The 23,257-nt window shown below is 40.2% G+C and overlaps 1 protein-coding gene across 1 annotated transcript in view; it reads left to right on the top strand.

Moving 5' to 3' along the window:
- CATSPERB (cation channel sperm associated auxiliary subunit beta) overlaps nucleotides 1-23,257 on the top strand; it is a 61,114-nt gene that overhangs the window by 23,737 nt on the left and 14,120 nt on the right. Inside the window, exons 9-18 of the mRNA XM_042438664.1 lie at nucleotides 2,823-2,967; nucleotides 4,758-4,909; nucleotides 8,864-9,009; nucleotides 12,668-12,864; nucleotides 13,915-14,241; nucleotides 15,407-15,546; nucleotides 17,057-17,266; nucleotides 18,109-18,219; nucleotides 19,393-19,503; nucleotides 22,990-23,128. Coding sequence (XP_042294598.1) covers nucleotides 2,823-2,967; nucleotides 4,758-4,909; nucleotides 8,864-9,009; nucleotides 12,668-12,864; nucleotides 13,915-14,241; nucleotides 15,407-15,546; nucleotides 17,057-17,266; nucleotides 18,109-18,219; nucleotides 19,393-19,503; nucleotides 22,990-23,128 — 1,678 coding nt within the window. The remainder of the gene's footprint in view (nucleotides 1-2,822; nucleotides 2,968-4,757; nucleotides 4,910-8,863; nucleotides 9,010-12,667; nucleotides 12,865-13,914; nucleotides 14,242-15,406; nucleotides 15,547-17,056; nucleotides 17,267-18,108; nucleotides 18,220-19,392; nucleotides 19,504-22,989; nucleotides 23,129-23,257) is intronic.

Below are 23,257 nucleotides of genomic sequence, written 5' to 3'. Positions count from 1 at the left end.
TGCCATGAAAACCCCATGATAGGTTTCCCTTAGGTTCACTATAAATTGGAAATTACTTGAAGGCACACAACAACAAACCCTAAACTATACTCAAACAAACTGACATCTTAGATGAATATTTGAAGGTGGAGGTATAACACAGTTTACTGTTTTCAGAAGTAATATTTATCTTTATTTGAAAATGGAATAACAATACAATGTGATGTATTTGAGTAAATTTAAAGGTTTTTTGCTTGGCACTTGAGGTTGCCAGTTCAGGATCATCCCAGGCCCCAAGAATTTGAGGCCAAACCCTGTAATGTAGGGACAGCAGCTGGTGATGTCCTTAAATTGAATGCAGTAAGTACCAACCGCAGTTGCTCACAGCGTGTCATTCAAATACATAGACATACACCCACCCACCCTCTGAGGACATATGTTGATGTTTCTTAAGTAAGACAGAAGTTGTAACAAAAGGGGCCATTCTTGAATCAAGGAGAAATGAAGGGATTATTCGTCTTCACTTAGGGAGATGGGATTAGAAATATTTATTCTTAGGAAGTCTAAAGAAGCAGTTCATGACCTCTAGGTTACTACCCTGTTCCAACTTTTCAAGGCAGGAGACCAACATTCTCAACAGTTAATACAATTGTTCCTTTTCCTCTACTCTTCATTGTTCTTCCCCTGCTTTGCCATTTGGCTAAGAATGCTTTCTCTCTCACTCACTCTCTCCCTCTAGCACTATAGTAATAATAAATTCAAAATTATTAAGGTGTAATAAATTAGTAAGCAATTTAGTTAATTAGTAAGTTAATAATTATTTAGCAAGCATCAGGGGATTTAGTAAAAAGGAGAAAAAAAGGAAATTCTGATTTGGATGAGGATAGAAAGGGCTCTGTGCCTCATCAGACAAAAAGGCTGGAAAGTGACAACACCACAAAAGCCATTCAGGGAGCTGCAGGTATGCAGTCTACAGAGCAGCAGAATGTAAATAAAGAAATTTCTACTAGTCAGTTATTCATTGGAAGGAGTTCCTCTGAGCATTCTAAAAAATCCATATTAAAGAAGGTATTACTGGCATCTAGTGAGAGCAATATGGAAGGAAGGTACCCTCAGTGACACTCTTGAGTTAAATCCACTGAATCCATAAGTGGTGAGATCAAAAACATCAATTGTTAAAAAGGCTAAGAAAGATGAAAGCAGACAAAGGGGGAAACTGAAGTCCTTACTGGTCCATTCCCCTCCGAGAGAGAAAGGAAGAAGAGCACTGGCAAATAGTGTGAATGCAACTTCCAGTCACCATCTTGATTTAGATAGTTCTAAGTAAAAAGGAGGAGGAGTAACAAAAAGAACTTCCAGCCACTCAGAAATGGTTGTGGAGTCAAACATGAAGACACCTGTCTGTAATTTCAGCCAGCCAGGCAAGTTCAACTGAAGCACTGGCGATTCAGCGGGGAAAAGATGTGCCTTGTAAACTCAAGCCTCACGTCTGAGGCTCAAAGGGTTTTCATGGCTTATCCAAGATATTTTCACAATCATAGCCTCACATGCAAGTGCATCCATCTGAGTTCAGGGCCTTTATAAGCAGTATCACTGTATTGGCCTCTATATAAATTAATCCAGGATTTTAGGGTCAATTTTTGGACATAAATTTCTCGATTTATAGTTGAGTAAGTATGGTAGATATAGAATTATCATTCTAGGATGGCTGAAGAAGCAAAACAAACAAACTCGTGATTGTATTTTGGAGGGGAAGAAAAAGCATATCTTTCAGTCTCTAAACTTAATGATTTTTTTAAAAAAAAACTTGCACCAAGTAAGGCTATGTAACAAAACTGAACGGGAGAGAGAAAGGAGCAATGGTAGTAACAGTTCAGAATGTGGCCTTGAACAGCTGGCTCAAGGGAGTAACCCAGTGGTTGTGGATGGCTCCTTTAGCCTTCCTAGAACAATCATTCTTGGTAAGTATCAACCTGTCAGTTTAACATATTTGCTTCCAGCCAGTAAGTGTATGTAGAGAAGAGTGGATGGTAACCCCTGGCACCACCATACCTGAAGGGAATAAGGAAGCTAAGTAAATATATAGACTTCTTGGACATCGATACTATTAATTTTGTTTTTGTTAATTGCCATCCAGTCACCTTTGACTTATGACAACTCTGTGAATGACAAACTTCCAAGAGACCCTGTCATCAACAACACATCAGTTAAGCCTTGCAAAATGGTAGGAAGCTGCTGCTTGAACTAGCTGAGCTGGAGATTTGAACACGGCCCTTTCCTCTTTGCCCAGAGTTCAGCCCACCAAAACTGAAGAATTTGCACCCTCATCTCCTGCCTGGAGGTGACCCATGAAAACTGGAGACTTGGGACTAGGTCCTGAGATCCGACAACTATATTGGCAACAGTAATAGCAAATAAAATCCCCATAAGTGAAACAGCAAGTACACTTAGCTTTAACGACAAACAATATCGTAGGTGGGAGTGGCAAATATTCCACAGAACTTTTACAGTGATGAGTATGAAACACTTCTGCACATTCATAGTCTCTCAATTCTGATTAAAATATGTTTGAATTTGCTGAACTGATATTTGTGGAACTGTTAATTCTTAATTGTTTTCTGAATTGCCACAGTTGCAGAGAAATATTATTAGTGAATCCTGTATTTGGGTGGCCCTTTGCAACTATTGGCCATCTTGGTCAATATCTTGTGTTGTTTCATGTATTTTAAATTACCATTATTATCATTATGCAAATAGTAATTCAATTATCATTATCAATAACAGTTGATTAAAATATTCAAATAGTGAATTATTATTAAATTTAGTTCCCATCTCTTTCTTAGGTATGGCTTTCTTATGATGGAGGCAATCTTTTTATACCAATAATGACACTGAAGAATGAGACAATTGTGGAAACAGACACATGTGTTTACACCCAAGCAATTGTTTTTGTCACTGACAAAGGCAGCATTTACTACACTAAGGCAGGTAAGTTGTTTTTTCAGTGTAGTCACCTGTAAATTTGGAGAAATCTCTGGAATATATAGTGAAGCAGAATATCATGCCAACCCACACCATCATGAGAAAGCAGAACTTTATAGAATATGAAACATAGACATTTATTTATTTTATATATTTTATTTCTATGCTGCTTTTCTGTCAAAAAGGGACTCGAAGTGGCTTGCAAGAAAGGAAAACATCTTTACTATTACAGCTTTCAAAATACTTGTCATAGATTAATATGACAAGTTTTTTGAAAGCTGTAACAAAGCAAACAAAGATTCTGTTGCACTTTAAAGATTAAATTTCATAAGATGTCATGTTCTAAAGTCTACTTTATTAGGTGCATGATGCATATTTGGACAGTAATTTTTTTTAAAATGTAAACAAGGCAAAATGGCAGTGAAACAAATACAGTATTCATATATAGTTTGTGACATTTCTGAAGCACATAAAAGTCCAACAGTTGACATAGGCTTCAGTATCTCCAGGACACATTTACAGGAGCCTCTCCATCATAAGTCACTGACTTGACATTTTCTTTCTCTCTCTGTTTCAGGTTGAACAATCTAATTATGCTACTTGTGTCATTAGAAAATTATGTCGGTTTGCAAAATATATTTAATAACTGTTTTGAGAACTTCTGATTTAAAAAATCAAGATAAACACACATGGAAAGGGTATTCCCTTTCCTCCACATGTACCCATCTACAAGCGTAAAGTAGCATGATAAGTCTTGGGAGAAAATTCCTAATTTTTTTTCATAAAATTGTCATACTGGAGAGGAAACATTTCAGATGACATCCCATCTATACATGGAAAGGATCAGTCTCCCATATTTCACCAAGATCCGTGCACCTGTTATTAAATAAATTTGAAAAAACCAAATAATTATTTATGACACATTTAGTGTGTCATAACCCACTAATTTTCCTCTGTTTGTCTCTTGAAACAGGTGTGGTTCCCCAATCCATCTCTTTAGATGGAGGGACTGAGAGTTCTTTGCTGTTTATCAGCTGATCTGTATCAGTTGCCTGGGCTCCCAAACAGGCAGAGTTAGCATCGACATCCCACTCGAGCATTCTTAAGCATTGTAATTTCAGGATTTTTACATGGGAGAATGAGCAGGTTACATAAAGATCTTTTTGGCTATTTTATTAAAATGGACAAAGTAATACAATAGACGAAGTAGTAAATGTACAGAGATACCCTCCCGTTAAGGAGGAACATTATATTTTCATTATCTGGCCAAACAGTTTATCTTAACTTTACATTACATGTAAGACATTAAACAACTTACGGCATCTTATTATTGTTGCCTTGTCTTTCAAATATCTCAGTAGTTTAGATCTATTTCCTCCTAATCTAAACAGTTTATTTCCTTATTACACAGAATATTGGTTGAATAATTTATCTATTACATTTTTATCCTGTCTTTTCTCCCATGAGCTCAATGTGACATATGTCCCTCCATCTCCCCTCATGACAGCTTTGAGATAGGTTATGCTAATAAATACTGACCCAAAGTCAGGAGGGAGTTAAACCTGAATTTCACAAATCATAGATCATCAGGACTTTTTACACCACACTGGCTCTGACCAGGGCAGATACTGATCCTCCTACAGAGCTACTAAAAATCACTCTTCTAAAATAGATTCATTCTCTTTATTTTAATAATAATAATAATAATTTATTTATATTCTGCCTTTCCCTGAGAGAATCAATTAGCAGGATTTGGTGCACTCCTCTGTTTATATTATCTTTTCTTCTTTTCCGAGGCAAGCGAAGGTATGCCAGGCTTAGAGTTACACAGTCAGCTTTCTTCAGCATGTACTTTGACCACTTGGGAACTTTAAATCATATTAGTCTGAACGGTTCATCTGTTGATGATTTAGTAGTATCTGTGGTGGATGTGAACACTTTATTGAAGGTACGGTATGCTTTTGATGTGCGAATGAAGCTAAAATTAATATGTATACATTTTGTATAAATGTGCTAATGATAATATTTATATATTGTAATTGCTGCTTTATGAGGATGATTCTTCAATCTTTCAATGCAACAAAGCAGGAAGCTAGTGTTAAGATCACAATTGGATTAATCTCTGTGGTTTCTATCACTCTCAAAAACGGTTCTTCTGCCTGCACTCAGCTGTAATCAGAATATTCCAGAATTTAGTAATTTTGTGTGGAATTCAGTGTGCAAGCTTTAGTTGGCTTCAGACTCTCTCCATCAATTCCATTTTTCTTGCCATGGGAGCAGCAGCATGGTTAGTATTCCTTGTTAGGCTTCGCTTGGCTTTTTCCGTTGATTCTCCTAGACCACCTTTTGGAGGACTACGGAGAGGCGATACGTGCAGCTAAGAATTCGTTCTATGGTGCACGTGTCGCGTCCGCGGAGTCGCGTCCGGCAGAGTTGTTCAGGGTAGTGAGGGAGCTAACTCAGCTCCCTCCTGCCCCGATCCAGATCCTTGAACCTTCTAAGGCCTGCTGTGACCATTTCAACAACTTCTTCGCGGATAAAATCTCTCGGATAAGCAAAGGTCTTGAGGCCAGCTTTAGAGCAGAACTTAGAGTAGAGGCATCCAGGGCTTCCGTGAATTTGGTTATTCTGGATCAGTTTGAGTCTGTCAGTACCGAGGATGTGGACAAGATCCTTGGAAGTGTTAGGAAGACAACTTGCTCTCTCGATCCCTGTCCCTCATGGCTAGCGGCACAGGGGGGGCCGGTTGTGACCTCATTGTTACATCGGATTATTAATACATCTCTGAGGGATGGGCAATTTCCATCTAATCTGAAATTGGCCATAGTAAAACCTTTACTAAAAAAGCCCTCCCTCGACCCCCTGTTGCATAATAATTATCGGCCAATCTCGCTATTGCCATTTTTGGGGAAGGTGATCGAGCGGGCGGTTGCAATCCAGCTTCAATTGGTCTTGAATGAAACGGATTATCTAGAGTCTAGACCCATTTCAAACCGGCTTTCGGGCAGGTTACGGGGTTGAGACTGCTATGGTCGCCTTGGTCGATGATCTCCGTCTGTGCATGGACAGGGGTAACGTGTCCCTGTTAGTGCTCTTGGACATCTCAGCGGCTTTCGATACCATAGACCAGGGGTAGGCAACCCTTTTGAGCCGGGGGCTGGGTTGCTGTCCCTCAGACAACTGGGGGGCCGAAGCCAATAAATAAATAAATAAATAAATTTTTAAAAAATTAAATAAATAAATAAACTGGGACAAATGTAGGACAAAATTTTCAAATGGAGGGCACTTTTTAAATAAAAAATGGAGGTCATGCGAAAAAATTTGCTGATTTTTAAAAAAAATGTTAATATAAATGCATGTTTCTGAGGCTTCTATAGACAATTGCCCCACCATGCCCCTTGCGCGAGACACCAAAGGCCCCGGCAGCAATCGGCGGCAGGACCGGGCTGGGGCCAGTCCCAAGGCCTCGGCGGGCCGCATCCGGCCCGCGGGCCGCAGGTTGCCTACCCCTGCCATAGACCATGGTATCCTTCTGGAGCGCCTGGCGGAGGTGGGAATTGGGGGCACTGCGCTCCAGTGGTTCCGTTCCTACCTCTCCGGGAGGTCCCAGATGGTGCAGCTGGGAGATGTGTGCTCCGATAAGAGGGCCCTTACATCTGGGGTCCCTCAAGGAGCCATTCTGTCTCCCATGCTTTTTAACATTTACATGAAACCGCTGGGAGAGATCATCCGGAGACATGGGGCGAGGGGTTATCAGTACGCTGATGACACCCAAATAGTCTTCTCTATGTCTCCGACTGATGCAGTGACCGGGGTTGGCGTCTCTCCTCTCGTGGCCTGTCTGGAGTCGGTAATGGGATGGATGAGGGACAACAGACTCAGCCTGAATCCAGAGAAGACGGAAGTACTCGTGATAGGTTCTCCCGGTTCAGGGTTGGCGGTGGTTCCACCCGTCCTGAACGGAATCACGCTCTCCGTGAAGGACTCGGTTCACAGTCTGGGGGTGCTCCTTGATTTGTCGCTCTACCTTACATCTCAGGTGGATGCGATGGTCAGGAGCACCTGTTATCAGCTTCGGCTGATACACCAGCTGCGACCCTACCTTGACCGGAGGGACCTTGAAACTGTTGTACATGCCCTGGTAACCTCTCGTCTGGATTTCTGCAATGCGCTCTACATGGGGCAACCCTTGTACCATACCCGGAAGCTGCAACTTGTGCAGAATATGGCAGCCCGACTGGTCACTGGCACTGCCAGGGCCAGTCATATAACACCAGTCCTTAAAGACCTACATTGGCTGCCTATTCGCTTCCGGGCGCAATACAAGGTGTTGGTTATTACCTATAAAGCCCTAAATGGCTTGGGCCCAGGGTACCTGGAGGACCACCTCTCCCCGTACAATCTGCCCCGCACACTCAGATCATCAGGGCAGCAATTGCTAAGAGTTCCAGAGGGAAAATATATTTCCACTTCTAGGAGGGCCTTTTCCATCTTGGCCCCCAACCTCTGGAACTCGCTGCCCTTCAAGCTCCACTCAACTACTTCCCTAGCCCAATTTAAGAAGGGGCTAAAAACCTACTTATTCGAGCAAGCTTACCCCCGACTTCAGCCCCAGAATATTTCCCCCCCCCCCCCTTTTTGTGGTCAGCACTGTTTTGCCGGCATGAATTTTATGAATTGTATTATTTTTATTGAATTGTTTTAACCAATTTTGTATAGTTGTATTGTTGTATGTCCCATGTTTGCTGTACACCGCCCTGATTCTAAGAAGGGCGGTATATAAATAAAATTTTTATTATTTATTATTTATTCATAGAGCTCTTGGATGTTCCCCCTGCCCCAATATCTGTCCATATGGGCCCAGCCATGATGGATATGTCTCCTTGATAGTAAAGCATATTATTTAATATCCTCTGAGGGTAAGAGTGCTCTGATGGGTGTACATTCTGAGTACCTCAGATGTCTAGCGGAAGGACATATAAGTGGAAGTTGCTCTGTGTGTCAAGGGGTCAGAAAGCAAGTATGCCACAATCAGGCCCTTCTTGGGAGAATTGTCTCTAGATCACTGATCATTGCCCTGAACCATTCTTTGTATTCGGTCTCTACCCCCATTTAGGCTGCAAATTCTAAAGGCAGCTTCACTTTCAATAGCCAGGGTTTGACATTAATACCATCCACATTCATATTGATATCATCAACATCAGTTGGGCAGAAACAGATGACCAGAATGCTGATCACAGCAATACAATCAGCATTCAGACATAGTAACAACCCATTTCAAGGGCACTTCAGTTGTGAAAACAAATAGGGTTGCATTTTTCAAGTGTTTTTGTCCCCTCCAGCTATTATTATTATTATTATTATTATTATTATTATTATTATTAACCTTTATTTATAAAGCGCTGTAAATTTACACAGCACTGTACATACAAACTTTTAATTAGATGGTTCCCTGCCCTCAGGCTTACAATCTAAAAAGACACGACACAAAAGGAGAAGGAATGGTTGTGGGGAAGGGAAATTATTAAAATCTATTAAAATTATTACTAATATTAAACTAAAATAATTTATTTTAAAGATCTTGATAAGTTGAAGGCTTCATCCCCCCCCCCCCCCCAGTTTGTTATTATTGTGTACCTTTAAGTTGGTTAAGAAGAACTTGTCATGGGGTTTTCTTGGCAAGTTTCTTCAGAGGTGCTTTGTCACTGCCATCCTCTGAAACTGAGAGGATGGCAATGAGTGTCACCTAGTGGGTTCACTTGGCCAAGCCGGGATTCAAACCCTTGTCTCCAGAGTCATAGTTCAATGCTCAAAATGCTACATCATGCCGGCAAACTAGTTTAGAGAGATCTATATCTGCACATGATGAAACTGAATAATTTATTTTCTCATTTTGTTCTAGGAGGATGATTTAGGTTTTAATGCTGCTTTGGCAGCACAGTATGTCACTGAAGAGCAGATGATCTTTTGTAACCATGAGTCTTTGACTCCAGCAGTACCCAGTGTAGTATTCACTCGTCTGCAAGTAGGCAAAGCATTTATATATGGGTAAATACCAATAACAGCAAGTATTCAACGAGTTATCTGTCAAGCAATAACCAGTTGTTCCAGGAATTCTCCAGTGTAGAAAGAACATCTATTTCAGAGGCAAAAATGAGAGGTGCAAACTTTTAACGTTATAATTTTAAGGATCACAGACTACAAACTACCTGTCCAGGCTTAACTGAAAGGAGAATCCGCATTCAGAATTTTCAGAAAATAGAATCCAGGTTGCTACATGCCTTTCATGGTTTTCTCAAGTGAAATGTGTATCTAGCTGACACTTAATGGGAAGGGCTGTACCTAGGAAATCATCCCAGAATATGAATAGCATTATTTATTTTAACAACAACAACAAATACTATTTTATTCCATCAACAAAGAAAGTCCTATAAGAAGGTACATAAAAGTTATTTTTAAAACTTTTACTATAGTGTTACTATAGCAACACTATAATTAGAGTGTGGCATAAAAACTGTAAAACCAGCAAGCAGAAACAAGCAAGCAAAATCTATTTTGAGTTAATTTTATTCACTACTTTGAAAACTGAACAAATTTTAAATGCCTTGGCCACTAGATTTGCCACGATTGCAGTAGCCATTAAAATCTGGCAACACCTGTAGTGCTTCTCTGATGCAGGAGGATGCCACACCATCTCCTCATTCCATTGTTGTTGCAACCCAAGATTCCCTATCCTCCACTGCTCTGCTTAGTTCCTGTAAATTCATACCCATGACCTCCTTAATAGTGTCCATTCATCTAGCACAGTGATGGCAAACCTTTTAGAGGCCGAGTGCCCAAACTGCAACCCAAAACCCACTTATTTATTGCAAAGTGCCATGTCCCTCTGGCTTTCTAGTAACAAACTCTGGCAAACTCTGTGCTGGGGCGATGGGACATGTGCCCACAGAGAGGGCTCTGAGTGCCACCTCTGGCACACATGCCATAGGTTCACCATCACTGATCTAGCATGTATTCTTCCTCTCTACATCCCTCCAACTTAACCACAAGGCAATATCTTTTTCCCCCAGAAGTAATGGGAAGAGAATGATGTACTCTGTCACAATTTTGGGGTGGCATTAAGATGCAAAAAGGGGTGCAGTGGTCTCATGCAGCTCACAAGTTGTATTCTTCTTTGTGGTCTCGGTGAATCACACAAATAGTTCTTCCTGCACCTGTGCAGAGCCACACAAAATGTTCTGGAATCTCTAGGCAGATTTTTGGCAGTAGCTCCCCCACCTCTTATTTCACCCCTAGCATCCCAGCTCATTTATCTCCGTTCCTTTTCATCCACTGCACTGGCAGCATCAAATGTAGATTGCTCTCGGAATCACTTTCAGTTTTACTTCAGGATTAGGTTTTGGATTTCAAACTGTTTTTTGATGACCGGCAGAGGCATGCTATCTCCTCCTCCTCCTCCTCCTCCTCCTCCATATCTTCTATGCCTGGGATCTCTGCTGCAGGGAGGCTTGATTGCTGAGCCTCCTGACAGAGCACAGACTCTGCTGGAGCTGACATGGCAGAGCTAGGGCCCGTAGGGCCCGGCTCAGCTTCAGGCTTAGCCTCAAACTGCGACTCTAGCCCAGACACCTTGTCCTCTGAATCCTCAGCCTATGACAATCTCCATCTCTGCACTTGGATGTGTCTTCTATCAACTATGACCTGCTTTGACTCCATTGGACTTTTTGAGAGCTAGATCTCATGCTCTCGATGTCCATGTCTCCAAGCAGGTCATACAAATGGCTTATGCTCTTGAAACTGAGGTGGAGTCTGATCCCTTGGATCCAATCTACGAGTGAATCCAATCTAAGGTTCCAACACCAGCATTGATCCCGTTTCTGCCGTTGATGTTGAAGATTGCCAAACGCTCTTGGACCACTCCGTCTACCATGCCTCCTACCTCTCAAAAGATCAAGAGTCAACTAAAAAAGTAAATGAAGAGAGGAATCCAGTCAGAATATTGGAAACAACAGTGACTAAAGCCTGCAAAGGCAGACTTAATGTTGAACATAAAGTAAATAAAACAATGACCACAGAGGATGTACACACATTCAACCTAGATAATGAGGAAATTGAAATAGTTAACGAGTTCCTGGACCTTGGATCAAACATTGATCAGGAAGGAGACTACAGTCAAGAAATCAGAAAAAGACTAGGAATGGGGAGGGCAGATATGAAAGGACTAGAAAAGATCCTAAAAAGTAAAAATATACAACTGAGCACTAAAGTTAGAATCCTCCACACCTTTGCATTACCATGTACGGATGTGAGAGCTGGACAATGAAGAAAGTAGATGGGAATAAAATTAATTCATTTGAGATGTGCTGAAGAAGAGTGCCTAGGATACTGTGGACATGCAAAAGACAAACAAATGGGTCCTTGAACAGATCAAGTCTGAAATTTCCCTTGGAGCCAAGATGATCAAAGTGAGACTGTCATACTTTGGGTACATCATGAGAAGGCACAACTCACTGGAAAAAACAAGAATGCCAATAAAGGTGGAGGGCATTCTTGTCACACCAGATGGATAGACTCAATTAGGTAGGTCATGGGCCTGAATGTACATGAACTAAGCATAGCAGTGGAGGACAGGGGATCTTGGTGATGTATCCTCACAAGATTGCCATCAGCTGACTCGAAGGCAATTAACAACAAAGGGCTGGAACAAATGGTCCTTTAAAGCTGCCATCTGGATGGCTTGGGAGCATGGCATTTATATGCTGCACACTCCCACGCTACCCTGAAGCTGCCCGGAAGTTGAGCAGCCACCCAGATGTGGGCAGCTTCAAAATGCTTTGGCAGCATGGCATGTACACTCTGCATACCACCATGCTGCCAATACACCACACTCAGCTGCGCTGTCTTGGAGCCAGCTTTGGGCTGCAGGGGGGTAGGAAAAGCTGGTCTTTCCCTGGCCAAAAACAGAGCAGATCTTTTCCACTCCTTTTTTGGCCAGATTCAAGGTGGGTTAGGGCCACAGTGTCTGTTTGTCGCGGCCCCAATCCATCTTTGGAAGGGGCACCTTTTAGCCCATCTGTTTAGCCCCAATGTAAGAGAATCTGAAAGAGTTAAAACAGCTTGTAGTACTAGGATTAGGTCAATAAAAAGGTCTTTGCATGCTGCTGAATGGTTTTGAGAATATTGTCAATGCAAGAGGTCCAGAATAACAGATTTGCATGGCGACTGCAGTAGTGCCAAATTTTTATAGTAACAATTTCTTTAAGACAGCCGTATTGTTGGGAGGGGGAAATATTTAAGAATGTTAAAGTAAAAAAGACAACAATATTGACTATGGAAGTAAAGACAAGGAAATGCCATATAGAATATGAAAGAGACTACACATGTATTTATATGTTTTACTCTGTTTTTACTTATTATTGTTGAATAATAATAATAATAATAATAATAATGACAGCCATATTGCCTTTTCTCATAAGGAGGTGCATGGCATCCTCTGGATTAAGTTTAATAAACGCTCCCTTCTTGCTGCAACCAGCCAGGAAGACCAAGGAGCAAAAACAATGAGCTGATTCTTTAGGATGTGTGGGTTTTATCAACCTGGTAAGTGTCAAGAGAAACATGAGACTACATGCCATTTATATGCATTTAAAATGTAGTTTGACATCATTATTAAGATAGTAAAATATGATTATGTTTTTAAATCCAGGCCAGGAGGATCAGGTTTAATCAATAAGGTATTCAGGAAGACGATTACTCGACACTTTGCATCATGTGTCCTTATAGATGTACTGGATCGCTTTCCTGTTGAATTTAAAACTGATAGCCCTGCTACATCAAATACATTAACTGTTTTGGCCCCTGCCACCGGCAGTTACTCATATCGCCTTCAGCTTGCTGCTTCAGGTGTGTAGCTCACATGATATGGGATGAGTGAGAATTCTAATCATTTGTTTTTCTGATTGTTGGCATATTCGTTTCTTGACTCTCCTTACAGTATAGACTTTGGCTTTTCCTGCGAATTTGTTTGGTTTCTCTGGCTCCAGCCTTACCACGAAACTAATCTAGTACCATGGCCTCCCATTCCTTTAAAAAATGCACTAGGTGCGATGGCAAAATCTCGGGCCAAGACAGACACACTGTCTTCTCTGTTTGAGTGAGGGCCATAGACCAGTGGTCCTCAAATTGTGTTCTTTAAGGGATTTTGGACCTCAGCTCCCAGAATCCCAGGCTACTCACTTTAGGCATGCTGAGGCATTATTTGTCTTGTTTAGTCTGAGGACTTGAAGTCAGAGGACATCAAAAATGGTAATAGCATGATGGATAATGTGTGGCCACATTCCACAAAACTGATGACTGCAAATACAGCTTATACAGTGTTGGCATCTTTGCAAGATATACGTATGTGATGTAGCAGGATGGAAAGAACTAATTACCTTTATTAAACATTACAAACTCAATAGCTATAAGCATGGGCTGCTTTTGGCAGAACAGTGCTTCAAGCGGTGGTTATGTACCATAGAATTCCCATCTAATTTGGGGGCTTGGGTAAATCCCAGTTATGTTGGATTCCTATTCCATGCCATGCCAAGAATGAGATGTTTGTACTTAATGAGCATCTTCATTCTGGGATGTCAGGAGAAGTAATCCACATCCACCCTTGGGAGAATATATATATTTAAATAGGCAATAGTAAGACAGTGTTTCAAGATTAGTTAGTTGTGGGAAGGTTGGGACAGAGCTAGATAATTATATTGGCTGAGCAGGGAAGGGGTCTAATGGATCAAATGGGAAAAGAACATAATCTCCTGCCTAGTCTGTTTGGGACATGGGGTTAAACCCAATTGTGGTGGATTATTCCTCCTACTATCCAAGAATGAATATTCTCAGTAAGTACAGCTTCTCATTTTTGTGCAATGTCAATAACATTTTGTTACTTTTAAATGTTTTTTCCAGGTGTTGATATATTTAAAGCAACGGATGTTGAGAAAACTGTGGTAATTCCAGGCTCAAGCAGTTTCTTAATTGTTTCAGTTTTGGATGACACCAATGCTTTAGGAAATGCCGTGATGCCTAATCAAGTACTTTTAGACAAACCAATTCCAAGTGGACAGTGGTTTTTGTATGACTTTGGCACAAGGAATGGAAGAAAATGGAAAATTATTGTTGACATATGTAGATATACAATACAACAGTTTGATGACTTACCTCTCCATGCAATTAAATACTTGGATATTGGGTCACATCTAAATTTCTCATTCCGAGTAACTCCAGTTAATGTAGGTAAGGTCTTCAAAATCTTTCTACCTATATTTCTGCCATCAGTACTGTTTATGAAACAAATGTAAGGGTCTATACTATGTAATGAAAAACGCTTCCTGTGCACTTCCTGTACTTTCAGTGAAAATGTTCACTGTTGGCTATTTAACTGAAATGAAATCCAACAAAATGTATTTTTCTAGCTGCATCCATGTTTATATGCATAACTGACTTTTTTGAAAACAACATGGCAGCCAAACTCCACTTAACAGAGCCTAAAATACATTGAGAGTAGTGAAGACAGTGAAGAAAGTCAGGTTAATCATCACTCAGTTGGTATTCCAAGGTAGCTTTCTTTAATAACTCTTGTACCGTACGCTGGGGCTGTACCCATTCTATGTTGCATGTAGTACATTTTGGACTCAATCTGACAGTCCCTTCTTCCTAAATGTAGTAAATCAAAGGGGGCAAGAGATAAGCACACATGATTTTGGCTGGGCTTGGGCATCCATCTCATTTTTGTCCTCTTTTGGTGCAGCCAAACATCTCCTGAATTAATTTCTGTTAATCCAAACACATTTAAAATACAAATCAATAAATAATAAGCTTATTTTCTTAACAGGTTAAGTCATACTGTTACTTTGTTTTTCTTCTGATTTTTTCTTGGATAAATTATTAGCAGATCCCTATTTAAAATGTGTTTTAACTTCACTTCAGAAACACACACAAAGAGACAAAATTCTGGTGCTTTGATTCTTTCTAGGTTGCAGTGTTGTCATGCACAAAAACACATTTGAGCCTTGTCTTTTTCTGCCACCTCAACAATGGTTTCCCGGTGCTTTGGAGCAGTTTTTGGGATGCACAGGGTCGGCTGCTGGTAGACGGTGAATGACCTCTCCCTCCTAGCTCCACCGATAAAAGCAGTACCACCAGGAGAACTACCCTATTTGATATGGACCAAACATTCTGGTCACATTTATTTCCTACCACATAAATATGGATTTTTCATTCACATAATATTTTGGGATGTATACGAGTATATATGAAAGAAAATTACATTGGAATCCATCAAAATGCTCAGCTGTTTTTGTTCTAACTGTATTCTCAGAGCATGCTTTTCTTGTGCGGTGTTGACCAAGATAAAGGAAAGAGAAGAAATAAGTATTATGTTCATTATCTCATTCCACAGCCTATCAGATATTCCATAGGCAACTTATGAGAGTACTGGTTGGAAATCCGACTCTCCTGGATGTGGATGCAGATGACTACTGGGATGACAGTGACAGTTACATAATTCGTATCAATGTTCATAGTAAATTTTTTGAACAGGTAATATATACCTAGCTTTCTCAAGATGTTTTGTTAAAATATAAATAAATGTAACATCTAGCCTACACTGTTCTCTAAGCACATTGACTCAGCAACTGTAGTAATCTCCATTTCTGGTGCAGCCTGAGAATAGGAAATTAGTATTCAACCAGTTTTAAGTCTATAGGGTTGACAGGACTCCCTGTGCAGTAGAGATTCAGAATCTTCCACATTTCTGCTTAGGCTGATAAGCAAGATCGGCGGACTCAGTTCCCAATAACCAAGAGAACATCTTGATGTGATTAAAACAAAAGATTTTATCCCAGAAATTTAGACAGAAGTTCCTCTGTCCAGGGTTTGTGTCGGAACTGAAAAGTTTTCTCCTTGGATCATACTTAAGAGTTCTTATCATCCAGCCCCCCTCCCCAGCTAAGATCCCAAGCCTTTGATCTGGATCAAAGGGTCCAAACAGACAGGCCAAAATAAATCTGCTTTGGGTCTATTTGGACGTATGCTCTTTAAATGATGCATGCGTCCTAAGAGGCCAGAAACCACGTCAAAGCTATGCTCCGGTCCTGGACTAGAGCGTGGCTTTGGTGCAGCTTCTGGCCTCTTAAGATGCATGTATCATTTAAACAGCATACCTCCAAAGTGACCCAAAGTAACTTTAATTTGGCCCAAAGTTACCTGTTTCCTCTTTCCTTTCCTGCATTATCATTCAATCACACATAAGAAAGGAGAGCATCCCGGGTTTACAACCCCAATCTGCTTGCAAGAACAACAGGGTCATAAAACCACAAAGCTCTCTCACCTCTAGCCATTTCCTCCCTCCCTTGTTTCCCAAGCTTGGCTTGCCACAAGATTCCTATTCCTCTCTCGATAAACCAGCATTCATCCTAACACTATATCACCATACCACCATATCATCATTACATCAGATCATCAGATCATCATGACAGAACCTTGCATACAGATCTGGCAGATAGATCCCTTGCAGAAAAATCCTCTTCTCCATATTAGCATGATGTCCAGCTCTAAGGGTAAATTTGTTACTCACCCTATGAGTTATGCACAAGCTACAATGAAAAAGAGGTTTATTGTTTTGTCAGATGTAATATGTATAGACACACAACCCAGCTTCCTGCCCGCTTTTGTCACAGGATATACTAAATGCTGTTGGTTTTCCTGCATCATGGTGGTCTGGCATGGAAACAGCAGGAGCTATGCCCATTGAGCATGCATAGTTGATAATGGTGGCATGGATAGGTTTGCAGTAGTATAGTAGACAAATGGTATTAAGATGGATTGTATGTGTGAGATATTTGTGACATAGTTTTGAATGATTCCAAAAGCATGCTGTTTCTTGAACTCTCCCCATTATATATTTTGCATTTATACTATGCAGACAAAACAAGTGGTAAGGCAAGACTCAATGGTTCATGGTTACATGGAGAAGGTTATGTGGTGAGAAGATAATTGTTCATTCATATTGGAAATAAATTAATGTTATGCTTTTAATAAATATCCCTAGGGTAAAACCTCCATAGCTGTGGTGATTTCGTATGCATCCCTTCTTTGCGATGTCGCAACTGTTGTCTTAACCATGAAGAATTCCTGCTCCTATCTTAAAACAATGCACTACGTTCTGCCTTTTGAAATCACTGAAAAGGATTGGCTGTCTGATGTGGCTACTCCTAAGTACAATGCCTCAGTGGGTTCCAAACACTTAGTGCATCTGCCGGTAAGGGTCTTGAACTTTATATGTCATATTGTTCATTCGCACTGCATTTCTGCTCTTTCCTAAAAGCTCTGGATAGGCAAGGGGCAAATATGGACTAATTTCAAGGCCAAGTCTACAAAAGACACAGTAGAGTTATGCTAACTTACGTGTAAGTTATGGCACAGACGATGGTGTATGCATCAGTATCCCTTTAGTTTCTCCAGTAGTTTTAATATATTTATTAATTTTGTCAACACTCAGAAAAGATGGCAGCGACAGATTTATTTATCATTGCAATTAAACCTCTCAAGTAGGAGCCTCAAGGATCTAAATTTTTTTCTGTTATAAAGTCTGTCATACCAAATGATCAATTATAGCATTTTCCAGACTACAGATTATAGAAGCACACTTCTTTTTCCCCCTTGTATTTTCACTTATACTGCTAAAGGGTGTGAAAGTTTATTCAACCTTAAAAGAACTCATAGCTTGGGATTCTGCATGAATCATTGATCTGCCTCCTGACTCCTTTTTGCATTGTTGTTTTTTTGTTTGGCTTGGTTTGGCTCACTTGATCCTTTAAAGGAGAGCCATTGTAGTGTAGTGCTTTGCATGCTGGACTACAACTCTGGAAACCAGGAACTCAGCCATAGAAAGCCATTGGGTGACCTTGGGCAAGTCATACTCTCTCATGCCTCTGTGAACAAATCTTTCCAAGAAAAGCCCATGATAGGTTTATCTTAAGGTCATCATAAATTGGAAAGAACTTGATGGCACACAACAGCAACATGACTTACTGTTCAAAGGGCTCCTTTAATTCAGTTTGTTTATCATAGCTATTTCAGTCAGTATTCTCTTTCATTCAGATAAACTACAGGCCACCATCTGTCAGAGGAATAGCTGTTCCACTCACAGAAAACTTCTACAATGTTGACCCCAGCAAACCCAGAATGAGAGATTATTTTGCAAGATCAAAAGTAAGTCAGAACAACTGTTCCTGTAGAACCTTTGACTGCATGCTTTTTTTTTTAAGACTGCTGTTTTGTAAACCTGCTTTTCACACATTTTCATTGTATACTCACACACAAACAAATCTATGTAATTGAAAAAGACATCTCATAAAGATAGCAGTTTTATCACTCAGCTACTTGATGGATATTTCTATGGAACCCAACGATTGGCATGCATGCTGTCCCAAAAGAATTTGGTTCAGAGCCCATTCATCCTGCTCTCACCTCCTACATACTTTATCACTGTTGGCTGCCCATGTGTACAACATAATTGGTATTCACACTATTAATCAAGGAAAAATAAGCACAGAATATGTGTCCAAGATAGTCGTGTTTTAATATTCTAGTGGCCACTCCATATCCTTGTCTATGTCATGTAGCACTGGGATGGAGATGAGGGCATATTTGGAAACAATCGTATAGTCACTTCACCATATAATCAGCATTTTCCATATACAGTATATATATATATATATATATATATGACAATAAGCAATCATAACAAATAAGTGCAACCATAAAAGGAGGGAGGAGGGACTCAAAATACAACAAAACAAAAATAGCAACATCATGGACCAAGCAACACAAACATTGTTTTAAATATAGCTATATCCCAAAATTAGGTTTTTATTGGTATCAAAAATCTGAAATCCTAGATGATGATTGATGTGAAGATGTACCATTTGATAACTCTTGCTCAGTTTTTTTTATAACTCAGTTATTGATTAATTAAAAGGAGAATGAACAGTATGAAAACTGTCTTTTTCAACACTTTTTGGAGTTTCCTCCAGCCATTTGGATTCTACAAGTATTTTTTCTTTCTACAAAATCAGCTCACAACACACGGTCCCACCAGGATCCAAATGAAAGTTGCGCCAACATTTTCCATGTTCTTGTAATCTCTAATCATGTAGATCCCAACAGTATAGCAATAAGCTATTTATGCCAAACATTTTGCATTTTCCTTTTTCCATATGTTTCTTCAACAATATATAAACTATCTGCTTTATATGAATTATATTTAATGTTTTACTGTTCTTTCCATTGTGTAAATAAAACAGAAAATTGCCATGCTCTCAGAATCTCAGAATCATGGCAGAAATTGATATTTATTTAATTTGTATATTTTTTTTCTTTTAGACTACTGGAAAATACAAGCAATGTGATAACAAGACAACTCGAGCTCAATGTAAATGTACCTCAAATATGAAGGTGTCATTTTCTGTTGCCTTTTCAGATTGTAAGGAGAAGGTAAGCACTGCATGCTATACAATTTGAATAAATTAATGTATAAATATTACATACATTTCTATAGTGGAAGCAAAGCTTCCAGAATAGTTTTTGGGTGGGTTTTTGGGCTATGTGTCCATGTTCCAGAAGAGTTTCTTCCTGATGTTTCACCAGCATCTGTGGCTGGCATCTTCAGGAATAAACTCTTCTAGAACATGGCCACATAGCCCAAAAAACCAACAAAAAACTATGGATGCCGGCCATGAAAGCCTTCTGCTTTCAGGATAGTGTTTTTTCATTTTTTTTAAAAAAAAAGAAAATTCATCAGTCAGCTCTAAATATAATAAGTGACAGATGGGTAAATAAAAATGAGGTTGACCTGGTGTCAAAGAGATAGAAAGGTTAGTTCTAGGAGAACTTACCTGAACAGAGAATTTCCTAAATTGAATGCTGCAATCAAGAAGCATTGCCATCTGCTCATGGTAAGGACATTTAGAGAAGAGCCGGCAAATATGATCTCAATACATATGGATGGAAAGGTATTTTCTTCAAGGCACCTGGGTCTTAAGCCATATAGGGCTTTAAAGGTAAGCACCAGATTTTGAACTGAAGTCAGAAATGGACTGGTAGTAAATATATTCAATATAATATGTTGAAAATGACTACTTGCCCTCAATATCTTGGTATCTGTATTTTGAACTAAATACATTTTTCAAAAAGTCTTCAGAAGAAAAATTCCACATCCAACACATTAGGTCATCAATCCCAGATGTTACCTGATCAGGGATAACTGCAGCTATATCCTTTCTGAGAAAGGTAGACTGCAGCTGGCGCACCAACTACTTCATTGTTCTGGGTTTATGAAGTGGTCTCTTCTGAGAGAACACCAAAATAATGTTTTTGGAATCAAATTTTTTTCAGGGAGTAGCTGAAAATAGGAAGCCATTTCTGGGTGGCGGTGCACAAATTGCTGCTTGTCCTTTGAAACAGGGATCCCATCATCTGCTCTAATGGCTCAAGTAAAAGGGCCCAACCGAGGCTATCAATGGGAGAAGCCCAAGAGAAGAGTTTCAACTAACATCTATCATCTAGTATTAAAAGCAGCAGCCACAGTCTTTGATTCCTGGTGGTGCAGTGGTTAAATGCCTGTACTGCAGCCACTCACTCACAAACCATAAGGTTGCAAGTTCAGTACCAGCAAAAGGTCTCAAGCTCAGGCTTGCATCCTTCCAAGGTCATTAAAATGTGTACTCAGATTGTTGGGGCCAATTAGCTTACACTTTGTAAACCGCTTAGGGAGTGCTTAAGCGCACCGATTAGCGCTTATTGCTATTGCTACTCAGGACCATGGAGAGCAATCCTGCAGCCAGAGCACCCAAATGAGTCCCCAACACACTGGCTGCATCCACACTGGAGAAAAAACCCGATTTGGCACCGCTTTAACTCTTTTTCTGTTTCAAGGCCATAAAATTCTGGGAGTTGGAGTTTCCGCTCTAGAAAAGAGTTAAAGCGGTGCCAAACCGGATTTTTTCTCCAGTGTGGATGCAGCCGTAGTCTTCTTGTTTGAAAGCTGGCATGGTGTTTGAGGATTGAATTATGACTCTGGAGATCAGGGTTCAAGTCCTGGTCAGCCATGGAAACCCACTGGATGACCTTGGGCAAGTCACACTCTCTCAGCCTCAAGGGAAGGCAATGGCAAACCTCCTCTGAACAAATCTTGCCAAAAACAAAACGAAACAAACAAACAACTAATAAAAACAAATCCATGATACGGTCGCCATAAATCAGAAACGACTTGAAGGTCCACATCAACAACAGCAAGTCTTCTTATGTATGTTAAATATGAAATTTACAGCATAGAAGTGTAGAAAAAAAGTGTGTGTATATATGCAACTATATTTTTACAGCAAAATGATGCTTTTTTTGGTATTGTACTCCAAGGCTGAAGGAGCAAATTTCATTTAATTTCTACAGTAATGGCAGGAAGGCTACGATTTGATTGAATTTAAATTTCCTGAGTACCTTAATTTAAACCCCGGAGATTTTGTGGGGTATTGTTTTGGATTTTGTGGGGTTTTGCTTTGCTTATGTCGAGGCGACGTCATTCAAGTCGTAGTAAGCAGCAGCTGTTCTGGACAGCTCCAACATTTCCTGGGTGGCCCTCTGCGTCATTGTTGTTGTGTGCCTTCAAGTCGTTTCCTTCTAAAGGCGACCTTAAGGCAAACCCATCATGGGGTTTTCTTGGCAAGATTGGTTCAGAGGGGGTTTGCCTTTGCAACATCACTCCCTAAAGACACAACTCTCTATCTGATATGATTTATGCAGCCTTGTAAAGAGGGGCCCGAGTTAGGAAGGCCAAACGTCTTCAGTATAGCCAGGGATCTATACTGGGGTGCATCTAAATTGTGGAAAGAAAGCAACTTGACACCACTGTAACTGCCCTGGCTCCATCTTACAGAAATCCTGGGATTTCTAGTTTGGTCAGGCGCTAGAACTCTTTGACAGAGAAGGTTAAAGACCTTGTAAAACTACAAAACCCACCATAGGGCGGTGCTTGATGTTATTATTAACTGCCCTCCAGTGGGCTCCGCTCTGGACCCCACAACAAACTCCAACTCCCAGAATTCCATAGCATTCAGACAGGGCAGTTAAAGCGGTGCCAAACCGAGTTATTTTTCCAGTGTGGATGCAGCCACTATTGGAGCAAATGATGAGGATACATCTTGTATGGATTACTATGTGCTGCATAGGGCTGCCTCTCAAAATTGTATGGAAATTCTAGCTTGTCCAGGGTGCTGCAGCCAGGTTAATGGTGTGTGTGTGTGTGTGTGTGTGTGTGTGAATTACAGGGAGCATATGACTTTATTAACTACTGGTCCGTTTTCAGACTCAATGCAAAGTGCTGCTTATAACCTTTATTGTTGTTAATTGCCCTTGAGTTGGGAGTCAAAGACCTCTCCTGGCAATTCCCTGAACAAGATGCAGGTTTTTAGGCAGACATCCCCTATTCAGAAGGACTGGGCAATGGTTCTGACTTCAGAGTTGCTCCTACTAGGTACTGTACTTTGGTTTCCATGGGCTCTTGGCCTTGGCTATGACACAGTCTTGGGACCCGTTGCTTGCTGAAGGAACACTTTTAGATACCATATTTCAAATACTCTCTCCTTTCATTTCTCATCATTGCCTTGGTATGAAACTAAACTCTTAGGCCTGTCCTCAGAAAGTGTCATTCTTTTGGAACTATTGCCTTCTGCAGGATGATGCTACTTCAAATTTCTCTTTTATCAGTGAAAAGGCAGCCCTGAAATAGTTGCACCACTGAGACTTCGCTAGAAATAGAGTTATGTTGCAAAAAATGCTGCGTCCTCCTCCTGTTTAGCAAGGGTAACATTCATGTCATTGCACTAAAACCTATGCAGGATAGAAACAAAGATTGTAAAAGATTATTACAGTTTCACTAACATAATTTTTAACACCATTTTTTTTCTATATAACTTTAAATTTCAGGCTCTGCGAATGAAATTTCCAGTAACAAAACTTCCTCTCTATTTCACTCTTGAGGATGAGGGTCATTCTCAGAACATGACATCACCTTATTTTATCACAATAATAGAAGTCAACAATAGAACAAACTGGAAAGTTTCAGGTAAAGAACACAAAAGATTCAGAAGTATTCCTTTCCTACTTGAGAAATGCTGTTACAGATTATTCTGCCTTCAGAACGATGATGATGATGATGATGATGATGATGATGATGATGATGATGATGATGATG

Source organism: Sceloporus undulatus, chromosome 1 (genome assembly GCF_019175285.1).
Source record: "Sceloporus undulatus isolate JIND9_A2432 ecotype Alabama chromosome 1, SceUnd_v1.1, whole genome shotgun sequence".
Classification (NCBI taxonomy): domain Eukaryota; kingdom Metazoa; phylum Chordata; class Lepidosauria; order Squamata; family Phrynosomatidae; genus Sceloporus; species Sceloporus undulatus.
The sequence above is the reverse complement of the archived record's forward strand: the minus strand, read 5'-3'. Positions and strand labels throughout refer to the sequence as shown.